The sequence below is a fragment of the Harpia harpyja genome, chromosome 13 (assembly GCF_026419915.1).
Source record: "Harpia harpyja isolate bHarHar1 chromosome 13, bHarHar1 primary haplotype, whole genome shotgun sequence".
Taxonomy (NCBI): domain Eukaryota; kingdom Metazoa; phylum Chordata; class Aves; order Accipitriformes; family Accipitridae; genus Harpia; species Harpia harpyja.
The window spans coordinates 35,406,030-35,430,842 of record NC_068952.1 but is presented as its reverse complement, the minus strand read 5'-3'; the positions used below and the strand labels follow the sequence as shown (position 1 = coordinate 35,430,842).

General features: G+C 39.6%; 1 protein-coding gene across 2 annotated transcripts in view; it reads left to right on the top strand.

The window, feature by feature from the left end:
- DISC1 (DISC1 scaffold protein) overlaps nt 1–24,813 on the top strand; it is a 204,249-nt gene that overhangs the window by 147,750 nt on the left and 31,686 nt on the right. For both annotated transcript variants that reach the window (XR_008238097.1, XM_052806849.1), the window contains exon 10: nt 6,834–6,894. Coding sequence is in view for 1 of the 2 variants with exons in the window: in XM_052806849.1 (XP_052662809.1) it covers nt 6,834–6,894 (61 nt within the window). In the remaining variant the exon portion in view is untranslated. The remainder of the gene's footprint in view (nt 1–6,833; nt 6,895–24,813) is intronic.

The window sequence follows — 24,813 nt, the reverse complement described above, 5'->3', positions numbered from 1 at the left end:
GTACCCTTGCTTTGATACTGCATAATAAAACAATTTGTAAATTTTCAGCTGATTTTTTTAAAAGGTAGAGTATTTACTGAAAGTATTCAGAAAGTAATTTGCCTCCTTCCTCCTGCTGTCTCCTGCATGTAGAATGGGAGGAACCACTGTGTGTCAGGCTTGCCAGATTTTACAGAAATCTGAAAGAAGCTTAGAAACCCTGTGAAAGTATGGTAATTCTCTTCAATTTAGGCAATTTAATCATCACAGAAGTTGAAGGGTCACCTGTCTCTTTGGATGAAAAGTACCACATACAATGAAGAAGGTTCAGGAGATAAATTCTGGGAATGTCTGGTTTTCAAATGTACCTTTTTATGCGGGGTGGTTCCCCCCTCCTTGCCTTCTTTTCTGCTCTGCAAAGCTTTTATGCCATGCCCAGAGAGACAGAATTGTAAGTTGTTATAGGCAGAGCTGCTGGCACCTCCTAGAATTTCTCTTTATAAGATCCAGTTTTCTGGGTTTTATTTCTTTGTCAAACTTCTGTTCATGCTGAGATTTTCTATACCTTGTATCTGCCCTGACATCTAACTTGAGGGCAGGATGTGGCTTCTCTGCTAAAATAGCTACTTTCTGTATACTATATATGTTTAGCTGTAATTTTTTACATCAAAGGCAAGGTATCACTTGACTCATTGCAGGCTCAAATTCATTGTTGTATCAAGGCCTACAAATTAAGCCAGCTGTAAATATGTTGAGAGCCTTGTAGGCAGAGACACAAGCAGATGGAGCATGTTCTTTGCCTGCTTCTGCTATGTGTAAAACACTGCCGTCTCGCCGAATGAGCTGGTACTTGGCCTTTCTGGGTCTCTCCTATGGAGAGGAAGCTGGTTGTCTTGGGTGTTGCAGTACCCACCCACTCCCAGCATGTCTAGAGGTTAGTCTGTATGCTTCCCCCTGTTCAGGATGTACCCACAGGTTTGAGAGAAAGTTAACAGTAGACCTTCTGCATCAGCAACCCCAAAGGGAACTTCCTGAGGAAGATGAGTTGTTCACTCTGTACTTTTTCTCTTTTCCTGTTTCAGTGCAGCGTAAGTGCGAAAATGCTATGCTGTCCTACGTTCTGCCGATTTTGTATTTCTTTATTGCTCTTCATATATGTTTATTGCTTCCCATATTTTTACAAAGGTTGAGGGTATGAAGTGGCACTATACAATAAGATTTTAAATGTAAGAGTGAGCAAAGTATTTTAAGGTGGCAGTGCTCAAGCTAGAACCTTTAATTGTTTGTTTCTATATATCAGAAGGGTTGCCCTACAGTATCAAAGCAGTTGACCATCTAGTGCTGGAGACGCAATGGAAGCTGATGGTGGAAATCTTCATATGGACAAGATGCAACATACTGTATCCATCTGAGAGCTGTGAAAGCAGTGGAATGGCATTTGACAATAGACCCCCGAAAGGCCCCTGTCCTCTTGTGGGATGGGATTATAAGATCAACATTACCAAATCACCCAGCAGTCGCTGCAGATTCTCTTCCATCCAGAGGGTTTGAGGCTGTCCAGCAGCCCTGCATAGTGCAGCCCTGCTGCATTCACAGAGCTTGGTCCCAGCAGAACTGCTGTGCTTGAACTACCCGCCGGTGGCATGTCACCGCAGAGCACAGCTTTCGTTTGTGTGGTGGGACACTATCCTATTCTCCAGGGCAGCTGTTTTCAGAAGGAGGAAAAAAACGTGTGGCTGAGTTACGGGATCATCTCTAATCAGGCAGAGATAGTATCTTCAACTCCATCGAGTAAGATTGGGTTATGTCTTTCAATGTGTGGCTTTAGTTTCATAGATGTTCGGTACCAATTTTTGTCTTGCCAGTTCACCTTTATGTAGTCTTCCTAGTCATGGAATAGCCAATCCATTTAGACCTCTCCTAAATTTTGGCCACCTTATTGCTGGTGGCAGTAATTTCCTCAGGCTAATTTTGTGCTGTTCTGCAATGATATTTAGAGGATTAGCACATTCCTTAGAACAAACCGCAACTGCTGGAAGAAACAGGTAGTAGTAACTACGTATCTCAGTATTTACTTGGTTACTGGAAGACAGTCAGTGAACCAGCATAGAATTTGGTTGATTGACTTAACCCAGAATGTTAGCTTTTTCGGTGTATTTGCATGTCTTCATCAAGGCACCTGTTTTCCTCTCTTTAATGCTGGCCTTTTCTGTTCTTTCTACTTGAGTTCACTGGGAATAATGCACTGGAGAGAGGCTGTTGTTCTTTACGCAGAGCTTGTTCTTCGGGATTTTCCCCTGTCTGTCTGCAAGATGCAAAATTCCTTACCGTTCTGTAATCCAATATCTTGTTACTGGGGCTTGATACATCATCCTGACATGTAGTTGAGCAGCTGAGATGTCATCTCTGAAGTTTGACTGGCTTTTCAAGTTAACCTTTAAATATATTGAAGCCATTCTGCATTTTTTTCAGACCCCAACTTCACACATTAATGCAGCATATCTTCCACGACAGAAAAGATCAGATATTTTCAACTAATTATGTTCTGCTTTTGCTTTTCTCATTGCATTAATAATAATTTCTACATTTAAAAAATGGAATAGTGACAAGACAAGCAACCTGTCAACCTTGTTCACGCTGAATTCTGCCCGCAGAGTTTACCCCAGGCGGATCAATGCATGTCCATGCAGTTACTTCTATTTTTATATCTTTCTTAAGAGCCAAATCTCATCCTAGATCCTTAAGTTGGGCAAAAATCTCATTGAAGCTAGTGGGAGTTTTGCTCTACCTGATGAATAAAGTATTTGAGAAGGAATGTAATGCTTGTGGATTGGAAAGGCTAATTGTGTAGGCTTCAGGTTTGTCGTGCAGGCAGGTAATGTCTGGCAGTTCTTTTCATGCTGGGTCTAGATCTGCTAGCAGCCATTGTGGCTGTTCCAACCTTTAATTTGGTGTAAAAACGTGTGTTGCTATTTACCCCCACTCTCCCTGCACGCTGTGCCCCCCCACCCCCCAAAAAAAAACCAACCCAGGAAAAAAAAAAGAAATAATGCCTTTTAGAATGGAAGGCAAAAAATTAACTTTGGACTTTGTATTTCTGAGACTCAAGGTGTGGATCAGTTGTCTGGTAGAGAGCTACAGACCTGTAGGCTAGCACTTAAAAACTGCTGTGATATTGGCTACCAATTTTTTGAGGCACCTAATTAAATTTTAAAGACTTATTCTTCTGAGGTGCCAAGCATCTGCATCTGGAGCTTACATATGGACACCGGGTTCAAGGTGTCTCCAGTCATACTCAATTTTAGAAAATTTTTGAAAATATTGATCATAGAATCCAAAGTGTATGCCATGGTCCATAGGTATTTGTAAGCTCAATTTGTGAGGACCAAGACTGAAGGATAAAAATGACGATATGCCTGCATGTGCAGGCTCAAATAATATTTGTAAGTAATAGGAATAGCATTACCCCAGTGGGGCTGCTTTCAGATGAGAAACAAGACATGATGTTATTTTAAAAGAACACTATGTAGGTTAATTATTGGGAGATATTTATGCAGCTTCTAAAATGGCAGATCTGCACTCAGTAATGACTAAAAGGCCACTACAGGAGCTCACCGCTGCCCCTCAGCTCCATCTCACCAGGACTCATTCCAAGACTGGACTTTGTCTGCTGCTGTAGGGAGGAAAAAAGCGTATGATAAAATAAGCGAAAGAAATGCTGAATCACTTTTCTTCAATTAAGGCTTCACAAGAAAAGTCTATTTTTAATCTTAGCAAATACCCTGGTGTCTGATCTTCTGTGAGTATTTATACTTCTTTATTTTAATAACTCCCCTCAAGGCCAATATGAGCTAAGCATGTAAATCCCCCGAGAACTGATGAAAAAAGCAATCCCGTTCACTTAAATGTAAAAATAAACCATTCGGCATGTTTATGCAAAAAAGAATCTCATAAATTACTATTACTTTTTTTCCTCTGTCATCTGGTACTTTCTTAGCTAGATTGAAGGCACGCACAGCTTCCTGTTTGCATTTTTTTTCTTTGAAGTGATGGTGAATAGGTTCATTAAATTAGAACAAAAAATCTGCTAATTTGTTGCTTGTCTTCTGTTTCAAATGGGTGATCTAAAAGGCTGAAAGTATTTCTGTTTGTTGCAGTGCTGCTTGCAGTTTGTTAGGAGGGAAGTAACCTCTGTCGGATTTCTAAGCGGTGTTTTCCTTCCAGCAAAATCTGCAGGTCACAGCTCTTTCAATTACATGCAGAAGGCGGCAAGGAGACAAAGCTAGTCTGGGGAGCTTTCTTTTTCAGCAGCAAAGTTTGCATTTCTTTTAATGTAGTTAAAACATTTGACAGGAGAGAGTAGGGTTTAGTGATGTGAGGTGATTTCCAAATGAGTGTTAGCTTTTTACTGACCTACTTTTGACTAGTGGTGTATTCTTGTCCATTACGTTTTGTCATTGAATAATGCTGATATATTAAGCTGTGTGCTTCAAGGGCATTGTAAAATTGCATGTAGGGGCAGGACTGAACTGTGAAAGTGCGAATTACTCTATCAGATCATACCCAATTAAAAAGTGACAAGCACAGCAGGAGAAATTGAAAGCAAGGTTTATCTTTCATGTAACATAAGAAGTCACTATATCGGTTAGAAACAAAGTGAGTGTGAAACAGATTCTCCACCTCTTCTCATCCCTCTCCAAAAATTAATAATATCTGCTGACTTCATTATCCGAAAGAATAAGCCCCCCTGAGTTGTAACAGCTCACGTTGAAGGATGTTACGACAATGGCAAGAGAAGGGGAAGTACGGCAGCCATACACCTTTAAACTATCTGCTATCAAAGTGTGTGCTGAACCTCAGGTCAGTGCATTGGGAATTGACAGATAGGGAGTTTGGAAAAAGTGGTGGTAGTTTATATAAAGCTGTAGTGTGTCATTAAAGGAAGACTTGCAGTCTTGCAGGCTCTCCGCAGTTCCACAGGAAGCGTAGGAATAAAAGCACGGTAAGGAAACCGGGAACTTCTCCTAAGCCCTGTAGTTGCTATAAAACTGCTACAAGCAAAGGAAACTTATTTAATCTCCAATGCCATTGCAAAAATCCTTATATAACCTTTTGCATAACATTCACCAGCACTCTTCTAATGGCGAGATGGGTCTGTGAATGTATAAACAAATGCAGTTGTCTATGTACAATATAATCTTCCAGAATCCTGCTGGCTCAAGATGTTGTGTTGCGGAACCTGTTCTGACAGTGAGACTGGATTAAAGATGTTATGAACAAAATTGTGGTGCTTTCCAGAGTACTAGGGTTGTGGTGGGTTTGGGGTTTTTTTGGTTTGGATTTGACTTTTTTTTTGGTGGGTGGTTTGTTTTCTTGGTTTTGGGGGGTTTTTTTGCTAATCCAATAAACACTCTTATAAAATAAAAATAAAAAAACCCCAAAAGTAGATCAACTTTGCAAAGTGTGTTCTATATTTGCTACTGGGATGCAGACTGCTTCAGTGATGTGTGACTGCTGTATGACCAGGTGAACACCACCTTCTGCAGACAGTCGATGTTACATTGACCCTGATGCTTGCTGCTAATGGTATTACCTAAGTGGTTTCAGTTGGTGAACTCCTGTGTGTGTGTATGTGTGTGTGAACACAACTTCAGTTCAGCTGATTTGGTTAACGCTGAGTTTTCAGGTTAGGCTTTAGTGTGTTACATTCTACTTTGTGAAGAAAAAAAAATACAAAAAATAACAGGGGAAGTGAGAAATACGTGAAGCACTTGATATGTGTAAGCTGTGCTTGGAGGCATTGTATTGCAGGGCAGATAGGGGAAGATGGATGGGTAAATTCACAGGGTACCTGATCCACGTAGTAAGCTTTGCCCATAAAAACAGTGATGCTCTGTAGAATGCATCTTCCTATAAAATACATATTTAATTGATGTTCAATGAGTTAAGAGTTTAAAAATGACCAACTGATTAACAGTCCTACTAGACTTGGAGTTGGCATGCAGCTGTTAGGGAGGGGAAAAAAAGAGTTCTCATAATGTGAAAACTATTATTGTCTAAAAGCCTTCATTTTCCTGGAGGGAATTTACCTTTTCCCCCATTCATACTCATGATGGAGTACCAGGGGTCATCCAAAATAATGGCTTTATTATTGTGTGTTATGGTAAGTAGTTTACTGGAGTTTCTTCTGAGTGAACAAGTTGTAGGGACTCATATGCAGGCAATATCTAGGTCCCAAGTTTAAAAACAAAAAGAAAACCCCAAGACATCAAACTACCAAAAAAACCCCCAAACCCAAATCTCATAACAATCTTGAGTGGTAATTCTTTTTGGTTTGTGGTGTTTCAGTTCTATCAGAAGACATTTGATACAAGATTCATAATGTTTTAAAAGACTCTCATGTGTGGACTGATTTAGTTAGGCTTGCTTGCTTCTCCTGAAGATAAAGGGGAGGACCTAGCTGTGTGGGTTTTCTTTTTTTTTTTCTGGGTTTTTTTTTTGTGTTTTGGGTTTTGTTTTGGTTGGGGTTTTTTTTGGTTTTTTTGGTTTTTTGGGGTTTTTTGTCAAGAGGAAACCTCTACAAACTGTGCCTTTGTTACTCTCACCATTTTTCTGGCACAAGCAAGAGGTTAATGCATTAATTACTAGATATATTAATGTAATACAGATACAATAGACTTTCAAGAAGAAAAGGGAGAAGACACCCACACTGTAATGTGCATGTGGAAAAGATTAATGGAATTCTTGTTTCTACCTGATACATGCAAAATCTGTAGGTAAGAGATGAGTTTTAAAAAAAATAATACAAAACTGTACAGTTATACCATTACCTAACTTTGAATTTTATTTTGCAGTGACCAGTGTAAAAGAAAATGCTGAAAAGTACATGGAGATGCTGGAGGATAAACTACATAGGTAAGGATGATATCATGGAAACCTTTGAAAGCTTAAAAATGCTTGTTAATGAAGGATTGATGTGCACAAAAGTGTTAGGGAATGTTTTGGAACTTGCATTAGAATAATATAAAAAATAGTTCAGAGTTGGAAATCCCATAAGTGTTACTGTTAAGACTTCTGTTCACGGCTATTTTCAGCAGCTTTGCCACCAGCCTGCCAATGGATGCAGGTAAAAGAAAGAATTGCTACATTCTCTAGGGTATAGGACTGCTCTGGAGCAGTGGTGGTATGGTCAGAGAAAAGGGAGCACACGTGCGGTTGGTGTGTGCATTGCTCCCGCTCCGCCTGTGGTGGTGTGAGCTCTTGAACACCCAGAAGCCCTGAAGTATTGGGGATGTGACAGCTGGTTGAAAATCACCCCCCTGTTCCTATGCAAAACCCAACTCTGAGCAGAGCCAGGGGATCCCTTACCAGAATTCTAGGCATCTTTAACAAGTAATGACTGTTTATATAACAGTTTTAAAAGAATGCCCTTTTGGGGGGTTGTGGAAAGCAAATAGAAACCAAGACAACAATGGAGATATTTTAAGAACTGAATTGTAATGCAGAATATACTTATTTTTGTGTCTTTTTTTTTTTTTTTTTAACCAAATGCTGGCATTATATTTCCTTCTCTTGCTCTGTGAAGGGGGCTCTAGATCACCCTCAAGTTTTAGGCTGTTCCTTGAAATATGGCTAGTAAATGTTGCTCCGTTGTTGTATTGGAATCTTCTATTATAGTGGGCTTTACCTTGCACAAGTATATTTGTACTGGAAAAAGATTTCATAGGAAGTAATTGGAGTTTGTGTCTTAATAAAATGCAACCCACCAAATTAGTGCCACTTCCTTTTCTATTATTGAGCAGGTATAATTAATGAACTTGTTGCCCTTATTTTTTGCTGTATTGATAAGGAGAAGGTTCTAGATCTTTAGATTTGCTCACTCATACTTTTGAATACAGAAGCATTTATTTTGCATAACTCTTAAATTTAAAAATAATTTCGAGAGCTGAATGAAAAATGATGGAAACAGGCCTCAAAGATCAAGCTGTGTGTCTGTGTCCTGCCTAAGCCCCCCCCTTAATAACATTTATACTACATATACTCCAATCTCTAAGTGTAAGACAAGTCTTAAGACCTTTGTGAGTTGTCTTTTTGAAAACCATACTCTTTATTAAAAATAAAATATAAAGTATAACAACATGTATTGATGCTTCTAGGCTGTATGGATTTAACTCACATATCAGGCTCCCAGAAAGAAGTAAATTTCTTTTTAACAATTAAATAATTGGAAAATCTGTATAGACTTTTTTTCTCCTTCTGAGAATTTATCAGATAGAATTTGCAGTTGTGGCTTGTTTTAATTTATTTATGCCTTCTTGTATAATTTTTGGGTTGTCTCCCTGGACTTTTCTGCATCAGTATCTTAAATTGCAACGCATTTTTATGTGTCTTGATATGTGTTGTTAATGAGCTTGCAGCATGCTTTTTTCCCCTCTTCCTTCTATTTGTGGGAGAAATTTCCATGCTGAACTGCTGGTATTCATCCTGATTCTGTGGGGAGTATCATTCCAGGGGAGGGATTAAAAGTTAAACCCTCTTTTTGGCACTGCTTTATATTGTAGAAGCATTTTTTTATGAATAGTAGTTGACCATTTCAAATTTCCCATAGTAGATTTATGAGTTATCAAATATTATAATATAATTTGTTGCTTTTGTATGCAAGGATTGCCTTCCTTAGTACCACATAGACCTGGGCCTGTTTCAGTCTAGCTTCTCTATTGCAACCAGGCTACAAGCTTCAAAGTTTTGCTGTTGAGGTAAGTGTTCTTCCCAGCCTACGCTGAGGACACAAATTAATGAAATCCAAGTATATCGCTGCAGCCATACTGGTGCATTCAACATGCACTTCAGAGCTTGCCGTCAGCTTCTCTGTCTTTCACAGACTGTGGTGGTGTTGCCAAGCTTCCAGAATTTCCCTTCCTGCTCTTAAGAATTAAAACAAACAAAAAACCCCAGACACCCCCCCCCCCCAACAAACAAACTCCCCAAACCAACCAACCAATTCCACCCGCCCCCGAATATGCCAACAACAACAAAACCCCCTAAAACTCACCAAATAAACCCAACTAAAACCTCCTCCCCCACAGTGCTGGCCAAGCCCCCAGATGGCAAAGATTCAGTCCTGAAACAGTAACAGTTTTGCAATACGTACAAATGGTATTATTCTAAAAATAGCTTATCCCAAGTAATTAAGGTCCAAGAATTTCTTTTAATATTGGTGGGAAGAGAAAATCTCTAATAGTTTTACCAGAAAGAAGTCCTTAAGATACTACATCTTTAAAATCCTTTTGTATGTATGCTAATAAAGTGGTTATAGATACTTGTTTTTTAAAGGTTCTTTGGTCTTCCAAGTAATTAACTCCACCTGCTTTACAGCTTGAGTAATTAGAAAAGTAAGCAAGAGCCCAAGAGACATTTTTTTTTTTCTTCCCTCTGAAGGAAATAACTTGAGAGACTGTTTCTCTTTTTTTGGGTCTTCATATAGATGCTCACATTACTCCTTATATATCATAACCTAAAGAAAGGCTCTCTAAGGAAAGTTTAAAGACTGTTTTAAGTTTGCATTGTAGACAGAGGTAAAATTTGCATTTGGCTCATGGATGCACTTTTTTGGATGCCTTTGAAACCAATAGAGGATCAAGTCTGTGCAGCATGAATTCAAATAAGCTTCTAAAGTTTTTCTCCAGATGAAACATATCATTTTGCTTGGTAATGTTTCAAATAGAAACAGCCTAGATTCAACCCCGTTCAATTTAAGATATAGCTTCAAAATAAGGTAGAACTATTAGAAATGTAATTTTTGACCACTTATATAATGGAAGAGAATTAATGAAGAAAACTCAGACCAAAACAGCTTTAATGAAGATTAAAGTTAAACAAGTATCAATTTTATCAATTAAAAAAAAAAAATTTCCCCTCTCCTTCTCTTTTGTTTATTTTCTTAAGAAATGTTTGGAATATATTCCTCTTGTATTTTTTTTGTTTGGTTGGTTTTGTTCTTTTTTGGGGGGGGAGAACCTCGCTTATTCACTGGAGTGTCTTTCTGTTTGTTATTTTAAACAAATGCAGTACTTTTGACTGCAGCCTACAGAATGCATCTGTTCTCAAGTAGCTTAATAGAATGTTAATCTGTTCGATTAAGAACTAAGTACTTTTTTAATAGCCTTGCACCTACAGAAAAAAAAGGGAAAATATGCACTGACAAAAAAGGAAATATGTTCAGTATGTAATAATTTCACCCCAAAGAGGGCTAACCACCCATTAAGTATACAGATTACTTGACATTGGTTTTTCCTTTTAAAATACAGCTGGTATTCTGAGCAGTGGATTGACAGTTGTTGAGGACAGTATCCTTCAAGAAAAGAATAAATAAATAGCTTGTTTAATAATCCTGCAGGCTGTTTCTTTTCCAGTCACCAACATACATCGAGCCACTCCTACAGTTCGTACATTAAATCACTAGCTGCTTTTTTGAGAGTGTCAATACCATTGCCATCGCTTCCATGGTAGACCTTGCAAATCGCTTACCTTTTGTTAGTGAACAGGAGATGTGCAAAGGTGGTCAGAGTTAGGATACTGAAACTGTGTTCAGTGAAGACATCTGTCTGTATGAATATCTGAAGTGCAAGAAGTTTTGCTTAGATAACTTCAGCTCATTACTTGAGCCATTTAAGAGGGATCGTACAGGAGAAGTTTACTACAGTTGTCTGATCTAGGTCATTGAAAGTCAGCTGAGCATCTTCTTGTGGGACCCTTGTTCTTCCAGAGAAAGTGTATTTCTTCATCTTACTTCTTTCCACTCCAAGTGAAGGCTCTGCTGGGGCTTTATATCATTACCATGACTAAAGCAGGCTTCGCCAATCCAACTTTTTAAGAACCACCAAGTTCTGCCATAAGTGAGCTTGAGTCATGTAAATGGTTGAGGGTCATGAACTGAGCCCAGGAAAGAGTGCTCTATAAAGCTATAAGAGCAGAAGATTTGGGTTGGGATTTTGTGCTTAAAAGCTGTCTCCTAAATCAGTACTTAAAAGTGAACAGATTTTGCAAAATGTGTGGGGTACCAATAAACACCTTTGCAATCAACAGAGATGGAGAGTACCAAGTTATGTTTGTTTAGGTACTTAGGTGTGGGAATTCAAGTCTAGACTTGGGATTTGTAAATATTCACTTGTTTTTTGAAGATACCAAAAAAAATCACCTGCCTTTTAAATGGGTAAGAAACCCTTGATATGCATTTCTGCATGAAAACTCATCTTCTTCTGAGTTATTTGGTAGCTCTTACATATCTCAGTGAAAGTTATGTGATGTGAGCAATTGGGTGTCTGTCACATTTTACATGCGCCCTGTATCTCATTAAATCTCTGTCCTAGCTTCAGTCTGTTTCCCTTCCATTGCACAGAGGGTTGTGAGAATGTGTGTGCATAGAAAGATTGATCTGTGTGAGAACTGTATTTGATAGCTGGAGAAACGAAAACAAATGTGTGTAACAAGGTAAAATTTAGAAAAAATAAAAAATTATTTTTCAGACCATTGCCCTTGCAGAAGCTAGTAAATGTTCCACGGTAAATACAGTTATCTTATAAAGTGCTGTGCAAAAACAGGAATTCGGTTACATCACTGAAACATGCAGCAAAAGGCTTTGGTTCTTTCAGCTCAGCCTTATCTTTGGAGACACTGCTGTGCTATTCTTGCAGTAATAGAAGGAAATAAGCCATTTTATTAAAAAAAAAACCAAACAAAACCCACAAACTTTCTTTCTATACTTTTTAAAATTTCTTTGTACCAAAGAAAACTAAGATTAAATTAATGGTGCAAATCAGCTTCATGAGATTCAGGATGAAATAACAATGCTTTCATTTTTCAAGTGTCCATCTGCTAGATATCCATAGAAACGTATTTGGAATACATTGCCCCTGTGAAACTTATTAGAAACTGATAATCTGTGAAAGTTTGCACTCTTAAGCAGATGGAGTAAATGTGACGGAATTGTTAGAAGAGTGTGTCATCTGAAGATTTCCTTTTTGTATGCTGTGAATGATTTGACATTTGCCCTAAGAACTGGGTTTTTTGGCATCCCAAGTATTTCCTGAGTGGCATTGCATGTTAACATGAAAGTTATGCCTGGAACCATAGCCTGAGCAATTAATGATAGATACGATATTCAATGAAGGAGCATCTCACAAGTGAGAATACATCTTTGAGGGGGAAGGAGGCAGAGAGCAAATAAAACATCAGGAGAAACCAAAGATCTTGGGACCATTGCTCATCTTTCTGCACGCACTCAGAATGTGTGAGCCAGACCTGTCATGGAGAATTGAACCCTGAGGCAGCAGAAACCCCAGAAGGAGCTGCCTTCATCGCTAATTAAACAATTAGGCATTTAAATGTTTCTCAAGACTGTAATGACTTTCTGCAGTGAGGTGAGGTCCCTGCGTCCAGCTGGAGCTTTGTAGCCTCCTGCACCCACCCAGAGCCCTGTTTGAAGTCTGACGTTGGGCTGTTGAAGCACAGCCGGTGGTATCCAAGCGTACAAGTACAAGCTTGCAAAAATATCAAGCATTTTAATGACAAAGCCCATCTCCGGCCATCTACAGACCCTTACCTTCTGCAAGGGTGAGATTTCATCTCGGGCTGTTAATGTCCTGTATGTCATTGTGTAGAAAGCCTGATGTCTGCTAGAGGAGAGCTGCTGTGCTAACGCTGCTGGGCAAGGCTTTCCAAAAGCTTTTTCCCTCTCCTACACCCGGCAGCGCAGGCATGCTTGGGAGTGCCAGATGGCCTGCGGTAATTTTGTGTAACCTGCGACCCGCCTCAGTTGCCCTGAGGGCTGTTTCAGCTGCCGGTACTATCTTAGGAGTGCACAGATAGGACCGAAATGCCATCTTTGCCTACCTCCCCCCAAGAGTATGTGCTTTCTGTTGCGCTTCCAAGAGAGCACGCAGCCCTGTCCCTTGCTGGATAATGATCTGATCTCATTTTGCTTACTAACAGTTCTGCTGCAGGAGTGTTAAATGCAGGTTAGACAATATACTAGATCCTTCTAGTGACTCATTTAGTCCCTTTCTTCTTCCCAGCTGGTGTAAGTCATACACAGCTGTGAGAACATTAGCTCCGAAATTGTGAGCAGCAGACACTTTATATGCGGCGATGCATTCCTTTATATCTCATGGCCCACATGGTGATGGCTTCTAAATCCCTTATCATAACTGCCTCAGGCTGGAAACAATTTTTTTGTACCAGCCGATGTAAAGATGACATTTCTTGAGCTGAGGGAATTTAATGTGATTGTACTGTTCTCCAGGCCTCAAAAGATTATGCTGTGACTTCCATTCATCACAAAACTGGGGCTTTTTAGTTGCTTTTTCTAATTCCCAGATAGGAATCATGAAATTATTTGTGGGGAATAATATTGTTCAAGAATAACTGGTGACAATTACACAAAGGTGTTTTATTGAGCTGTTTTCTGTGTTATTCTGCAAGAATGGGGAAATGAATAAATATGTCTGCTAGTAAGATGTAATATTGCAATGACTGTGCTTTGCCATTGTTGAATGTTACAGCACCTGGTAGCTTTGCAAATGTATGCAAAACCTTTCTTCTTTAATTGGCTCTCTTTTGGTATTTGTCTTGGTTCATCTTCTGTTCAACAATGGTTGTTTTCTTGTTAATGGTGGCTTTTTTTTCAACTCATGGATGCACAGTGCAGGAAGTGTAGTGGAGTCTTCCCCTCGTGTAAGGTGTGCTCATCTGCACAGCTCCTTGTTCTCTGAAGTGTGAAGGGGATTGTGTGTGTTCAGGACAACTTGTTTTTACTGAAGAAGCAGAAGTTGAGCCCAAGGCATGTTTTACCTGTTTTCATACATCTGTGATTTTTTTTTTTTTTTAAGGGATTCAATCAAATGTCACTTGACTAGTTCAGAACAAATGTGGCTGCAACCTGGTTGCTCAGGGTGCTAGTGCATGTGTGCATCCTGCATCGGAAATTTGTGGTTTTCTCATGCAGGCAGTGGTTTTAATGCATTTGAATATGCAGTCTTCACTGAGCTCCATTCCTTCAGACGAGACCTCCAATTTCCTGAGAGTTCCATGCCATAGGACAAGTCAGGATTAGTTGCCAGCACATCACATTCCAGTTTACTTGAAAATGAACAGTCTTAAAACAGTTATACTCTTCCCTATTATTTGTCCTGTTAGTTTACATACCATGTGTCTTGGGTCTCCTTTATAGCATACTGTTTCAGAAATGTTTTTGGGAGCAGAGCTCGTATGAATGGTCTCAATAGCACAGCACACCGAAGGGATGGTCTTAAAGCTGGTCTAAGATGGTCTTAGAGCACATCAAAAGGGCTGAGCGTCCTTGTGGATGTGTAGGTCCCTTTCTGATCTGGTTATGACTTCTGTTCCTATCTGTATGGGTTTTTTTTTTTTTTTAAATATGACATTGATTCTGTAGTTTCTCAAAATGTGGTGTTTGCCTGTGACTTGAAGCTGTTGCTTATGAGTAATCCTTATCTCCCTGAAAAAGTGCCCTTGGATGTCAGCGTAATCACTTGTGTTGCCTGCCCTTGCAACAAAGGGCTGCGGGACTAGGCCTGGTGTCATTACCTTAAATACTAAAAATTGGGAACGTGGTTAGAGGTTAATGCCACTGAGAGTGAATATGGTAAATAACTTAGCAGATTCACAAAGCTGGAAGAAATTTTTGCACACTTCTGTGACATCTGAAGGCATTCTGTCTCAACTGTGGTTTGCTGTTCTTGAGAGTAAAACAGTCTCTTTTGAACATATTGTGTAGTTTTACCATACTGATGGGTTCCCAAAAAGCTTTCAACCACCACTGCCAACAAAAAACTTGTTTGGGGTCGGTAACGTTGAAAAAGCATTGTAGTGTCACCAAACCCACATGGGGATAATCAAAGGCTTGACTTTGGAGAATCGATTCTCCTTGTGGACAATACATTTGCTTTGTTGCAGTTACCTTATACTTCAGTCTACAAGACAGACTGTCATGAAAACAGGATTATTGTTTCTTAAAGGCTCATGTTTTGCTGATACTCCTTTCCAGCCTGAGAACAGCAACTTATGTCGTAGCGCTTACTTTGCTGTGGAAAGGTTATGGTGTCGTGAATTGATGGTATCATTATTAGTTCAGCTGTGTAACTGGTAACAAGAACATAGGAACTTGTGAACAAAAATAGCATTTTAAATAGATTTCTATAGGGGAGGGAAAAATTGGCAAGATCCCACTGATCTTTTGTTTTGATACTATTGTAGTGAGGGAAGTTTACTTGTCCAAAATATTAATGAATAAAAGGAGCTGTGAATAATGAAAAGTAAACTGCTAAGTGTGTGAGTTAATAAATTACAGGTGATTTTTTTTTTTTTTTTTTTTTGGTTGCTATGTTGGCCCAGTCTTATTTGGGAGATACATCCTCTTTTTTTTTAATAGTTTTGGAAACTTAATTTTCACAATGGTGAATTCAATTACAAAGAAAAAAACCACTTAAGTATCCTTTCTTACTCTATTTCTTTTTTTTCCTCTGCTTTAAATGTTTGTGTGCTTTCTTGTTTGCTGTTCTTTAATTGCTCTGTCTTGAAGTTAGCATTCTTAGAGAGGGGGCTTTCTGATTTTCCTCCTGGTCTTTATTGTGGCTTCTCTGTCTCCTTTCCACTTGTCACATTTCCACTTTTTAAATTTTATTCTTACCTTCTTTCTTTTTTTTCCAACTTTATTCCTTAGCACACCTATTTTTGTGTATCTCCTCTCTGTATATCATGGGGGAGAAAGTTGGATAATAGGAATATAAGAAAGCACTTAATTCACAGAAAACCTATTCTCACCTTTAAAACACAGCAGATTATTTTTCAAGATATCTTAGACTGCATGACCACAGTGCAGGCTCTCATTAAGTGTTTTTATTGTCTTCACGATCACTTGCAATATATTTGAAAATGTCCGCAATGTCCTGACAGAGTATAGTATCTTGGAAGCTCTTAGTAAATTTAAATAATCTTACAAGAAGTTTGATGGTATTGCTTCATGGAAATGGATTAGCCTAGATTAACTGGGTCTGGAGGAAAGGTGAGAATCTTTGCTGTTCCTTTTGTTTCTGGATGTGGGAAGTGTAGCTAATGCCCACAGGGGGTGGAAACTGAAATCATCTTTCTGGAGGTGCAGCAGATAAGAGTTTGTAGTCATGTCTCTGCAGCATAATGTGCATTTCATCTTCAGGGTGATCTGGTGCCATGTGCTAGTGGAGATCCTTTGATAGACAAACTCACGTCTTGTGTCAGGATGCAACTCTTGGTTCCTAACCTGTAACTTGTGTCTTTCAGCACTGGCAGAACTAAGATTTATACCCACCTATAGATGAAAAGCACATTGCATGAGCAGTAAAAATGGAGGAGGGCAAAGAATGCAATCCCCTTCTTCCACCAAGGGAGAAAATATTAAAAAAAAAAATTCCCAAACAAAAAAACCCCTATTGCTTCTGTCCGTGGCCTCCACAAGATGGGAGATAACTGCAACTGATGGAACCCACCATGTCTTTTGTGACAGTAGCAATGATCTTCTGAGTCCTCAGTGTTAAAATGAATGCTTGCTGCAAGAGGAGGAGGACTTTGTTTTAATTGCTGAGGGACCATCAGCTGGCAGAAGGCATGGACGGAGATTTCTGTGTCAAGGGAGGGATGTTGTCTGGCGGAAGGGGACATAACACAAAATTTACTTTTCCATTTTAAGTCGTAGTAGAGAGTTAGTATTGCACCAATATATATTTGGTATATATTGTGCCCTGAACATTTTTTAATGACTGTTTAGCTTCTATATGAGACGGTAAGAAGTGAAGAAGGGCGCAAGAATTACAAGCTTAGCAATTGTTGTTGTCTATTTTTCTTTTTTGGCATTTTGCCTGTTCAGGGATGCTGGGTCACAAATATTGATTTCTTTTTTTTTTTTTCCTTTTTAATTGGGAGGTGAGGGAACTGTGGCACACAACTGTACTGTTTTATGAGAAGTAGGGGAAAGCTCTGTTCTTTTTAAATCTAATCTCAGCATTGAAACTGGATCTTTTTAGAAAAAAAAAAAAGGTCAGATTTGGAACTAGTTTCCAGTGTCTCTTAAAGCTTTAGAAAAAGCAAAGCACATGGTCACACAGCCTTTAGTAACTCTCTGTCCGTATTAACTCAGGTTTCATCCAGGCTAGGGCTTTTTCAAAGTTACTGAATTAACTTCAGTAGTTAGTGCGCAGCATTGGCAAAGACAAGGTGACAGGGGATTTTGCTGCTTATTCATGGAAAAGCTTGCCCGCCTCCCCCTTCCCTCCAGGCTCTTTGTCTTCCATTCATTTTATACTTAGCATAGCAAAAATCATCAAGAGGGCAAGGCTGGGTCTCCCCTTCTGAAAACAGAAAGTATTGCCCTTGCTTAAAAAGAAAATGTGCTGAAAGTTCACAGCCTCTCTAGCTGGTTAGTAATTGTGTATTTTGTTAGGATCTTTTCTTATTCTGTATGCCTTTTTCTTACGTTGCATTGTTCTGGTGCTGGTCAGTCATGCCTGCAAAGCTCGAGTTCAACACTTCGCTGAAACTCATTAATGTCACGGTAGTCCTCTCCACTGCAAACTCTTGCCTCATCAAGAATAAGTAATTCTACATCACTCTGCTTCTTTTGTGTGCTGAGATTTCCCTGTTTTGGAGCAGAAGTAATGTTTTCCTTATAATTTTTTTTTTCCAATCACTTGTGCTCTTCCCTGTTTTCTTATCTCTCTCTAAGTGATTGGATTACATGAATTTTATTAGGAGTTTGAAATTCGTATTCATCAACTCTTTTGTTTGTTAATCAGTGATAGTTGTGAATGCAGAGAGGATCCCATTTTGTTAATGGCGAATGTCTAACATGACTGACACCAGTCACACTGGCTTCCTCTTCCCCGGGAGTAGGTTGCGTGGCTTTTTGACCTGGAAGCCTGCACAATTTTTCTTGTAGATATCTATGCTAATGTATGGTTGCATTAATGAAGGGAAGGTTGATACAATGAGCTTTGGTGATTTGCTTTTAATAGTTTTCCATTTCCTGTGCAAAAATGCTTTGGCTGTGAGATATTTCTATTTCACAGCTCCATTGTACTTCAGAAAGAGTGTTCAGCCACTGACCTCATCCTAGGATTTTCATAGGGTGTTTGAAGATAAGGTCCAAGACCGTTAACTTAACGATGCATTTGCAGTGTGCTATAGCTACTGAGGAGTTACCTTTGGATACTCTGTCAAGCTAAAGGACAGTGGTTTCATTATCCCATCCAGATAATGGAGAAAATGTGCAACAGGAGGTGGTAGCATTATTTGCAGATGTTTAGCAAGAGCATAGTGTCAGGTGAGAGGCACTTTAGAAACTAGGGACTGAGTTTGAAAAATTGATAAAAAGACGTCCGCTTAAGCAGAAGTCCGTTTCCAGTAATTTTGTGGGACTTCTCCCAATCTTTTGTTTTTACTGAGAAAAAGGTGAGTGCATCATGGCTGTAAAACCTTCAAAGTGCTTCTCTTTGCCCATCAGCATTACCTGTGCCTTGCCCGGCTCTGCCCTGCTGTCGTCTTCTCTGTGAGCTGACGTCATGCAAACCTCACCCGATCTCAGTTGTGGAGATGTGACTATGTGAGAGGAAGAGGGATGCACAAAGCTGTTTGTCACCTCTCCGTCTGTGGCATTAAGCTTTTGCTCTCTTACCAGGTCCCCTTGGTGGCCGCATGTAAGTGAATTAACGCAGTGAGAAAGACCTGATCCCTTCTGAACTTGGCAAGAAAATTGTTCAGAGGTGGATGTGTGTTTTCCTACCGCTACTTTTTTTGAGTGCGTCCCTGAAGACATGACTTGAAACCAGTTTGTGCATTTCTCTGAAGCTTTGTCAGGTCTCTTGAGCAAGATTGCATTCAACAGTAGTAGTGGATGGAGAGCAATCGAGGAAGATGAGGATGGACATCTGATGTCATCTGCCTGCCATCCAGCAGTGCTGCTGAATCCTCCTGTCCTGGGTTTGGACGATACTTTGCACAAAGTCCTGACTGGCTGATTAGATACAAGCATCATGATAATTAAACAAGTAGAAAATAAATAAAGTATCACCACCTGCATAGCATGATTATGAAGACGTAGGATAGCTCTATCTTGTGTGCAACTGGGACAGTCTTTCCCACTAGCATTTGGATGCATTCATTACTTAATGTAGTTACTGCTGGTAACGTACTCTGCCAGTTTGGGAAGACACACAGGCCCCAGCAATTTAGTGTGCTGTCAGCAGCAGCACAGGGTTTGTTGTAGCTAACAAGGTCCAACCAGGGCGGATTTGTAGACCCTGCCCTTTCTCTCTTGCTCTTTTTGAGCCAGAACGGGATTTGGCTCCTGACCTTATTTGACCCTGCAGCTACAGCAGCTCATATCATGCCCTTGGACGTTTCAGAGGAACTCCGTAAGCACACGGCTATTGACATCATTATTTGGCCAACACTCACATTTTTCCAGGTGTGTCTTCCTGGTTACTAAGGTTGAATTTCAAGGTATGTTCCCACATGATGACAATATATCATCTCTCCTAATTGTATCTCTTCTAAAAGGGCATTTCTTTGTCCTGCTGTTTTTAATCGTTATGTATGCTTAATTCTTGCTCGGTCAGTAGTATACAGGATGATTCACATTCCCAAACTCACTTGACTCTGAGAGTCTAAATCTGTTATCCTTTCAGAGAAGGGAATATATTATAAACTGTCGACTTTTGTATCAGAGAACAGAGGTGAATAAAAATGATAGGAGAATTGTAAATTCCTTCTATATGCTTCTTAACACTTGTGATCAGAGACAATAAGAGATCAGGCTCATTATTCTAATTGCTTTGCGATAAGAATGCATTCTTCTCTTCATATAAATAGCCATTGCCGCTGTTGCAGCAGTGCGGATTTGTGGCAGCTGAGAATGCAGCCTCAATGCAAATGCTGTGCTTTCCTCCTGTGGCATACTTTTGGAAACAAATGTATTTTCTTGGATTAGAACTGGTTGTGACTTTGAAAGCTGCTGAACTGCTTCAGTTTCAGTGGAAGTCACTAGAAGTTAAATCCTTTGTGGGGTTCAAGCTCATGAAAGTATTGAGGCTTGTGCAGCAGCTTAACTATTTGAACAGAGCTTAGATGACTACATAGATCCTGAGAGGCATGCTTTCCAAATCAGGGCCTAATTCATGCCTCTCCTTTAAATCTGATTTGGGATAAAATATTAAGTAGTGCAGGAAAAAAATCTCATACCAGCAATTCCCATCCAGTCAAAAAAACCCCACCCTAACCCAACTGTTTAATGAAGTTGTGGGTCTTCGCTGTTATTGCAGGAGCCAAAGACAAGCAGGAAGCACACAGAGTTATCAGAGTTAGTACCAAACTTGAAGGTGCTTTATCAGATTATGAATAAGGTAAATGATAAACTAAGGTTGAGAAGCTGGCTTTATGTGGAGTGCTTAATAAGAAGAATTCCCTGGTCGCTTTCTCCTCATCTATCAAAGTTAAGGTTTTTTTACTCTTAGAATAGGTTATTTATAATAGATGTTTCAGTGGAGGTAGGGGCAGAGGACCATTACTGTATTCCTATTTAAAGAGAAATAAATAGCCCTGAAACCAGGTAGTAAATTTTTACATTATAGATTAGGTAATATAGTAAAAATAAACCGTACAGTAAATGTAAAGACAAAATTGAGTAGTAAATTCTTACTACAAGGTGCCTTCCTTCTTCGCTTGTAAATTACTTAATTTCCTGCATTCGACATGTCGCTCCCATTCCCGCATCCACCTTGCGTTAAGAATCAAAGTGAAAACCATCAGCTGCAGCAGTCTATCATTTTGTGTTTCCAGTGGAGATAATTTAAGTATAACACAGTGACATTGAATATTGATAGAAAGATGACAGGCCGTGATTAAAGTTTTGTGCCGGGTAAAATAAATGGCTGGAGGATTGAAGAGAAAATGACAAAAATATTGTTCGGTATTGTGTGGTATCTTGTTTTTTAATAACACTAATCAAATGTCCATTATTGGTTTTAAGCACTAGAAAAATTGTTCTCCTTCCTTGTTTTGAACAGGCCTTTCAGGAAAGAAAAAGCAGACATAAAATATGTACGTTTCACCTAAAATACAAGGTGGTAGTTCTGTCCTTAAGATGCTGATACCAGGGGTTTTTTTTCCTACGGCAAGGGAAAGATACCATGATTCTTAGTAGATTGTTTTTAGATTTCTGTTTAGATTCTAATCCTTTAGTATCCAGGATGCCATAGATAATGTTTTACTAAGTGGAGGAAGATTTTGTGGATAATGAGTGTAGCTGATAGGCTTAATTTTTTTAAAACATTTAGCAGAAAATACTGTCAGGTGTTTATGTTCTTCTGTTTACTGAGGTCACTGCGAGTGGCCATGTATTTTTACATGAATGTTATTTCTTGTTGTTATGAGCCCCTTTCTGTGAAAAATTCTGAATGTCTTAATGGGAAGGAGTTTTTTAAGAAATGTTTTGTGAAGTCAGTTCAAATTAATAGCATTTGAAAGGTCTGAGGAAAATTCCTTAGGAATCTTAAAAATCCATCCATCGTAATAGAATGCGTTTATCCATTTTTCTTAATTATACAATTTATAGAATTGGTGGTGTAACCTCACTATGCATATGTACAAAAGGCCCCAAACTGATTTAAAATATTAATGTGAGAATGTAATGACTCTTCATGTGAGAAATATTTTGGTTTTTCTTCGCGGTGGGGGAGAGTGGAATTTATGGGAAAGGGTACAACTTATGTCTGGTTCATCACTTCGTTAACATACAGTTATTGCTGTAAAACATAATGCTTCATTAAAGCAAAACTTATGGAACTAGAGAGAAAAATGAAATTCTGGAAGGAGACCAGATATGCTGGTCCTGCTTGCAGTTGGTCCTGGGCAGTGGTTTGCTTCCAGCCCTCCCTCCTAATGCACAGTTTGTCTTGCCTTCTGCACTAAAGGCTGTATTCTCAATAATGTATCTCAGTTGCTGATAGAAATCATTCAGCTATAAATCCAAAGTAGGGAACTGCCTACACTCGCAGCTCCCCTTTGTTTACCCTGCTTTGACAATTTGGTATGCACATTTGAAAACTCTGTCCCTCATTTTGTAGCACTGTGAAATATGTAGTAGTTACATGGTACATTGATTTTGCTTCAATGTCACTCCCATTATGTTAAAAGGGAAGTATTTATATGAGTTAAAAAGGCTTATTTCCTTCATATATGTACATCTTCACATCCATCTTCATACTATAAAGTTCTCCACACAAGGATAAAACAATACAATTAGAATTGTTTACAAATAGAACATAATTGTGAGTGAGCGGCTGCGTGGTCCTTAGTTGCTGACTGGGGTTAAACCACGACAATAATACATATAAACATAACGTGTAATTTAGATGTTCTCAGCTAGTTAATTCTATAGTGCAGCATATGCTTATTCTGTGTACGGTCTTTCATAGGATCTTCATCTAAAGACGCTACCTGGAGCTACCGCAAGTAATAAAATGGCAGTGTTACCTGCTAGGTAATAGCACGGAGTGGGGGGAGAAAATAGAGGCAGAAAGAAAAGAGTTAAGTTTTCAACTGAAAGGAGTATAAAGACCTGTGGACGTTGTCCCTGTGGCCAGAGCTGCAGAAATACACTGTCCCTGGAGTGAAAGTTCAAACGGGCAAGGAGAGGTGTGAAGAAGCAAGGTCCATGCAGCAGGCAGCAGCAGTCTGAAGGAGGTTGTGCAGCGTTTGAGTGGTTGCATTCCAGCGTGGCATTTTTCCTTCCAAAGGGGTTTTGTTAGACTTCAGTTCCATTCTGTAAGTATTTTTTTTATACTATGCCTAGGGCATCTACAGCATTAAGTATCTCAGACGAGCTATTTGGGGTTCTCCGCTAGGACTCGTCTGAAATTTGGCGGATGTGCGCAAGGAGGGGCTTGAACTCTCGCTCTTCTTTTTGTTCGCAAACCCAAGAAGTGCTAGCTTCTAATCCCAACACAATTTAAAAGACTGTGGTGGGTGTTCCCTAGCAATATCATAGAGGTTAGATCACTCAACAAAGACACAGGAGACCTGGCTCCGGGTACTCTGCCTACTGCACCTCCAGGTATACTCTGCCCTGCTACGTCCCTGGGTAGAGGAGAGGATGATGCCATAGCCACCACATTGAGGGCTGGGCTGGGGGCTCTGCTCACCTGTCCCCTCAAATCTGTCCCTTTCTGCACATTCATTTCTGCTACTGAGATGCTGTAGAAAGCAGAGCCACTGCTGCCACCCATTCTTCCAGCTGTGTGAAAGTAGCATCCACATCTCTGTGTTGCACTATTGTGTCCTGTCTGGGTGTGCTGGATGTCTTTTGGACAGGACTGTTGTGCAGAGGACTCATCTGTGGCTCATAAGGTTTAGATATTAGAAAAGTCAGCCCAGAGCAAAATTTTTAGGTGTTGAAGATGTAGGAGTCTAGGAGTTAGATGGGGATTGTGAGGATTGCTTTCTTGGGCTCTTGTGTTCTGGTCCAGAGTATTCTCCAGTAGGTCAAACATCACATTTAAAGATGGTCAACTACTTGTTGTTTTCTAGATATTATTGTATGTTTTGTAAGGGAGGAGGCAAGGTCAGAGAAGCAAATTGCTTGTGCCAGAGAAAAGTACTGCAAGCTTCAGACTTTGCCTAGGAGTTCTAGCTAGTCTCCAAGGTAGGTGTTGGAGCAGGTTGTCATCTGACAGGGGAGTGTGGAGTCTCCTGACCCTCTGGGAGTGAGTCTTGTTTTTACATGGAGAAGTGCAATAACTGCTCATCAGCCAACAAGTGTTGTCGGTGAGCTTTGAAGAGAGCAGGAAGAATGTCTCACGCACTGGGGGACAACCACGTGATTGGAACAATATGAAGTCAATTCATGAGATTTTGAGCTCCCGAGGAGATTATAGAGAAGAGACACAATGCAAGGAATTGAATTGTGAAATTGAGGTTGTATGAAGGGGTTTATAGGATTAGGGAGACTTGCAAGAAAGAGCCAAAAGGTTTTGATTTCAGATGTTTAGAAAAGGTGACTTTCTAGTGCGCATGCCAAGGAAAAGAAAAAGTTTTGCTGTTCGGGCAGAGTCCCTTTTCCTGCACCTTCTTTCTTCTCTCTTTTGTGTTCATCAGCTGAGAGCCATGATCTGATGAGCCCCAGCTGTATCTTCTCCATTATTAGTCTGCTGTTGCACACCAGCCAGATGGGGAAAACAGGGTTATTTATGTGCCTCCCTCTCCTTAGAGCCTCATGTGACCCACTGATAGGAACATTGTAGTCCTTGGTTTGTTCAACAGATTGGTTGTAGGCATCTTAAAATATAACAGCTGTGGTTAAAGATCAAAACCTGATCAGGCTGGAAACCTTTGTTTATAAAGGAGAGAAGCAAAACATATTCCTGAAGTAGTAAATACTTCTTAAATATAAGAAGGGTTATTAATGCATGACTGTGAATTAATATGATAAACCAAATCAGAGGGGTGAATTTCTGCTAACAGTAAAGCAATATGGTTGCCTGCCTTCCTCTGAGTATTGTTACTGGATACTTTCTTTTACTTGCCTCCTTTGTTCACTGCATGGCTGTTGCCTTAAGAAAAGACAACAAAGTAGTAACTAAATGTGGAGTAAGAAGAGCAGCTAGTTCCTTCCCTGGGGTGCAAAATATAAATAGAAGCGAGTGATCAAAATACAGAGAAACTTTCCCTAGTTTGTACAATAGATCAACAAAGAATGGGGATATACAGCAAAGTCTTTTGATTCACATTGCC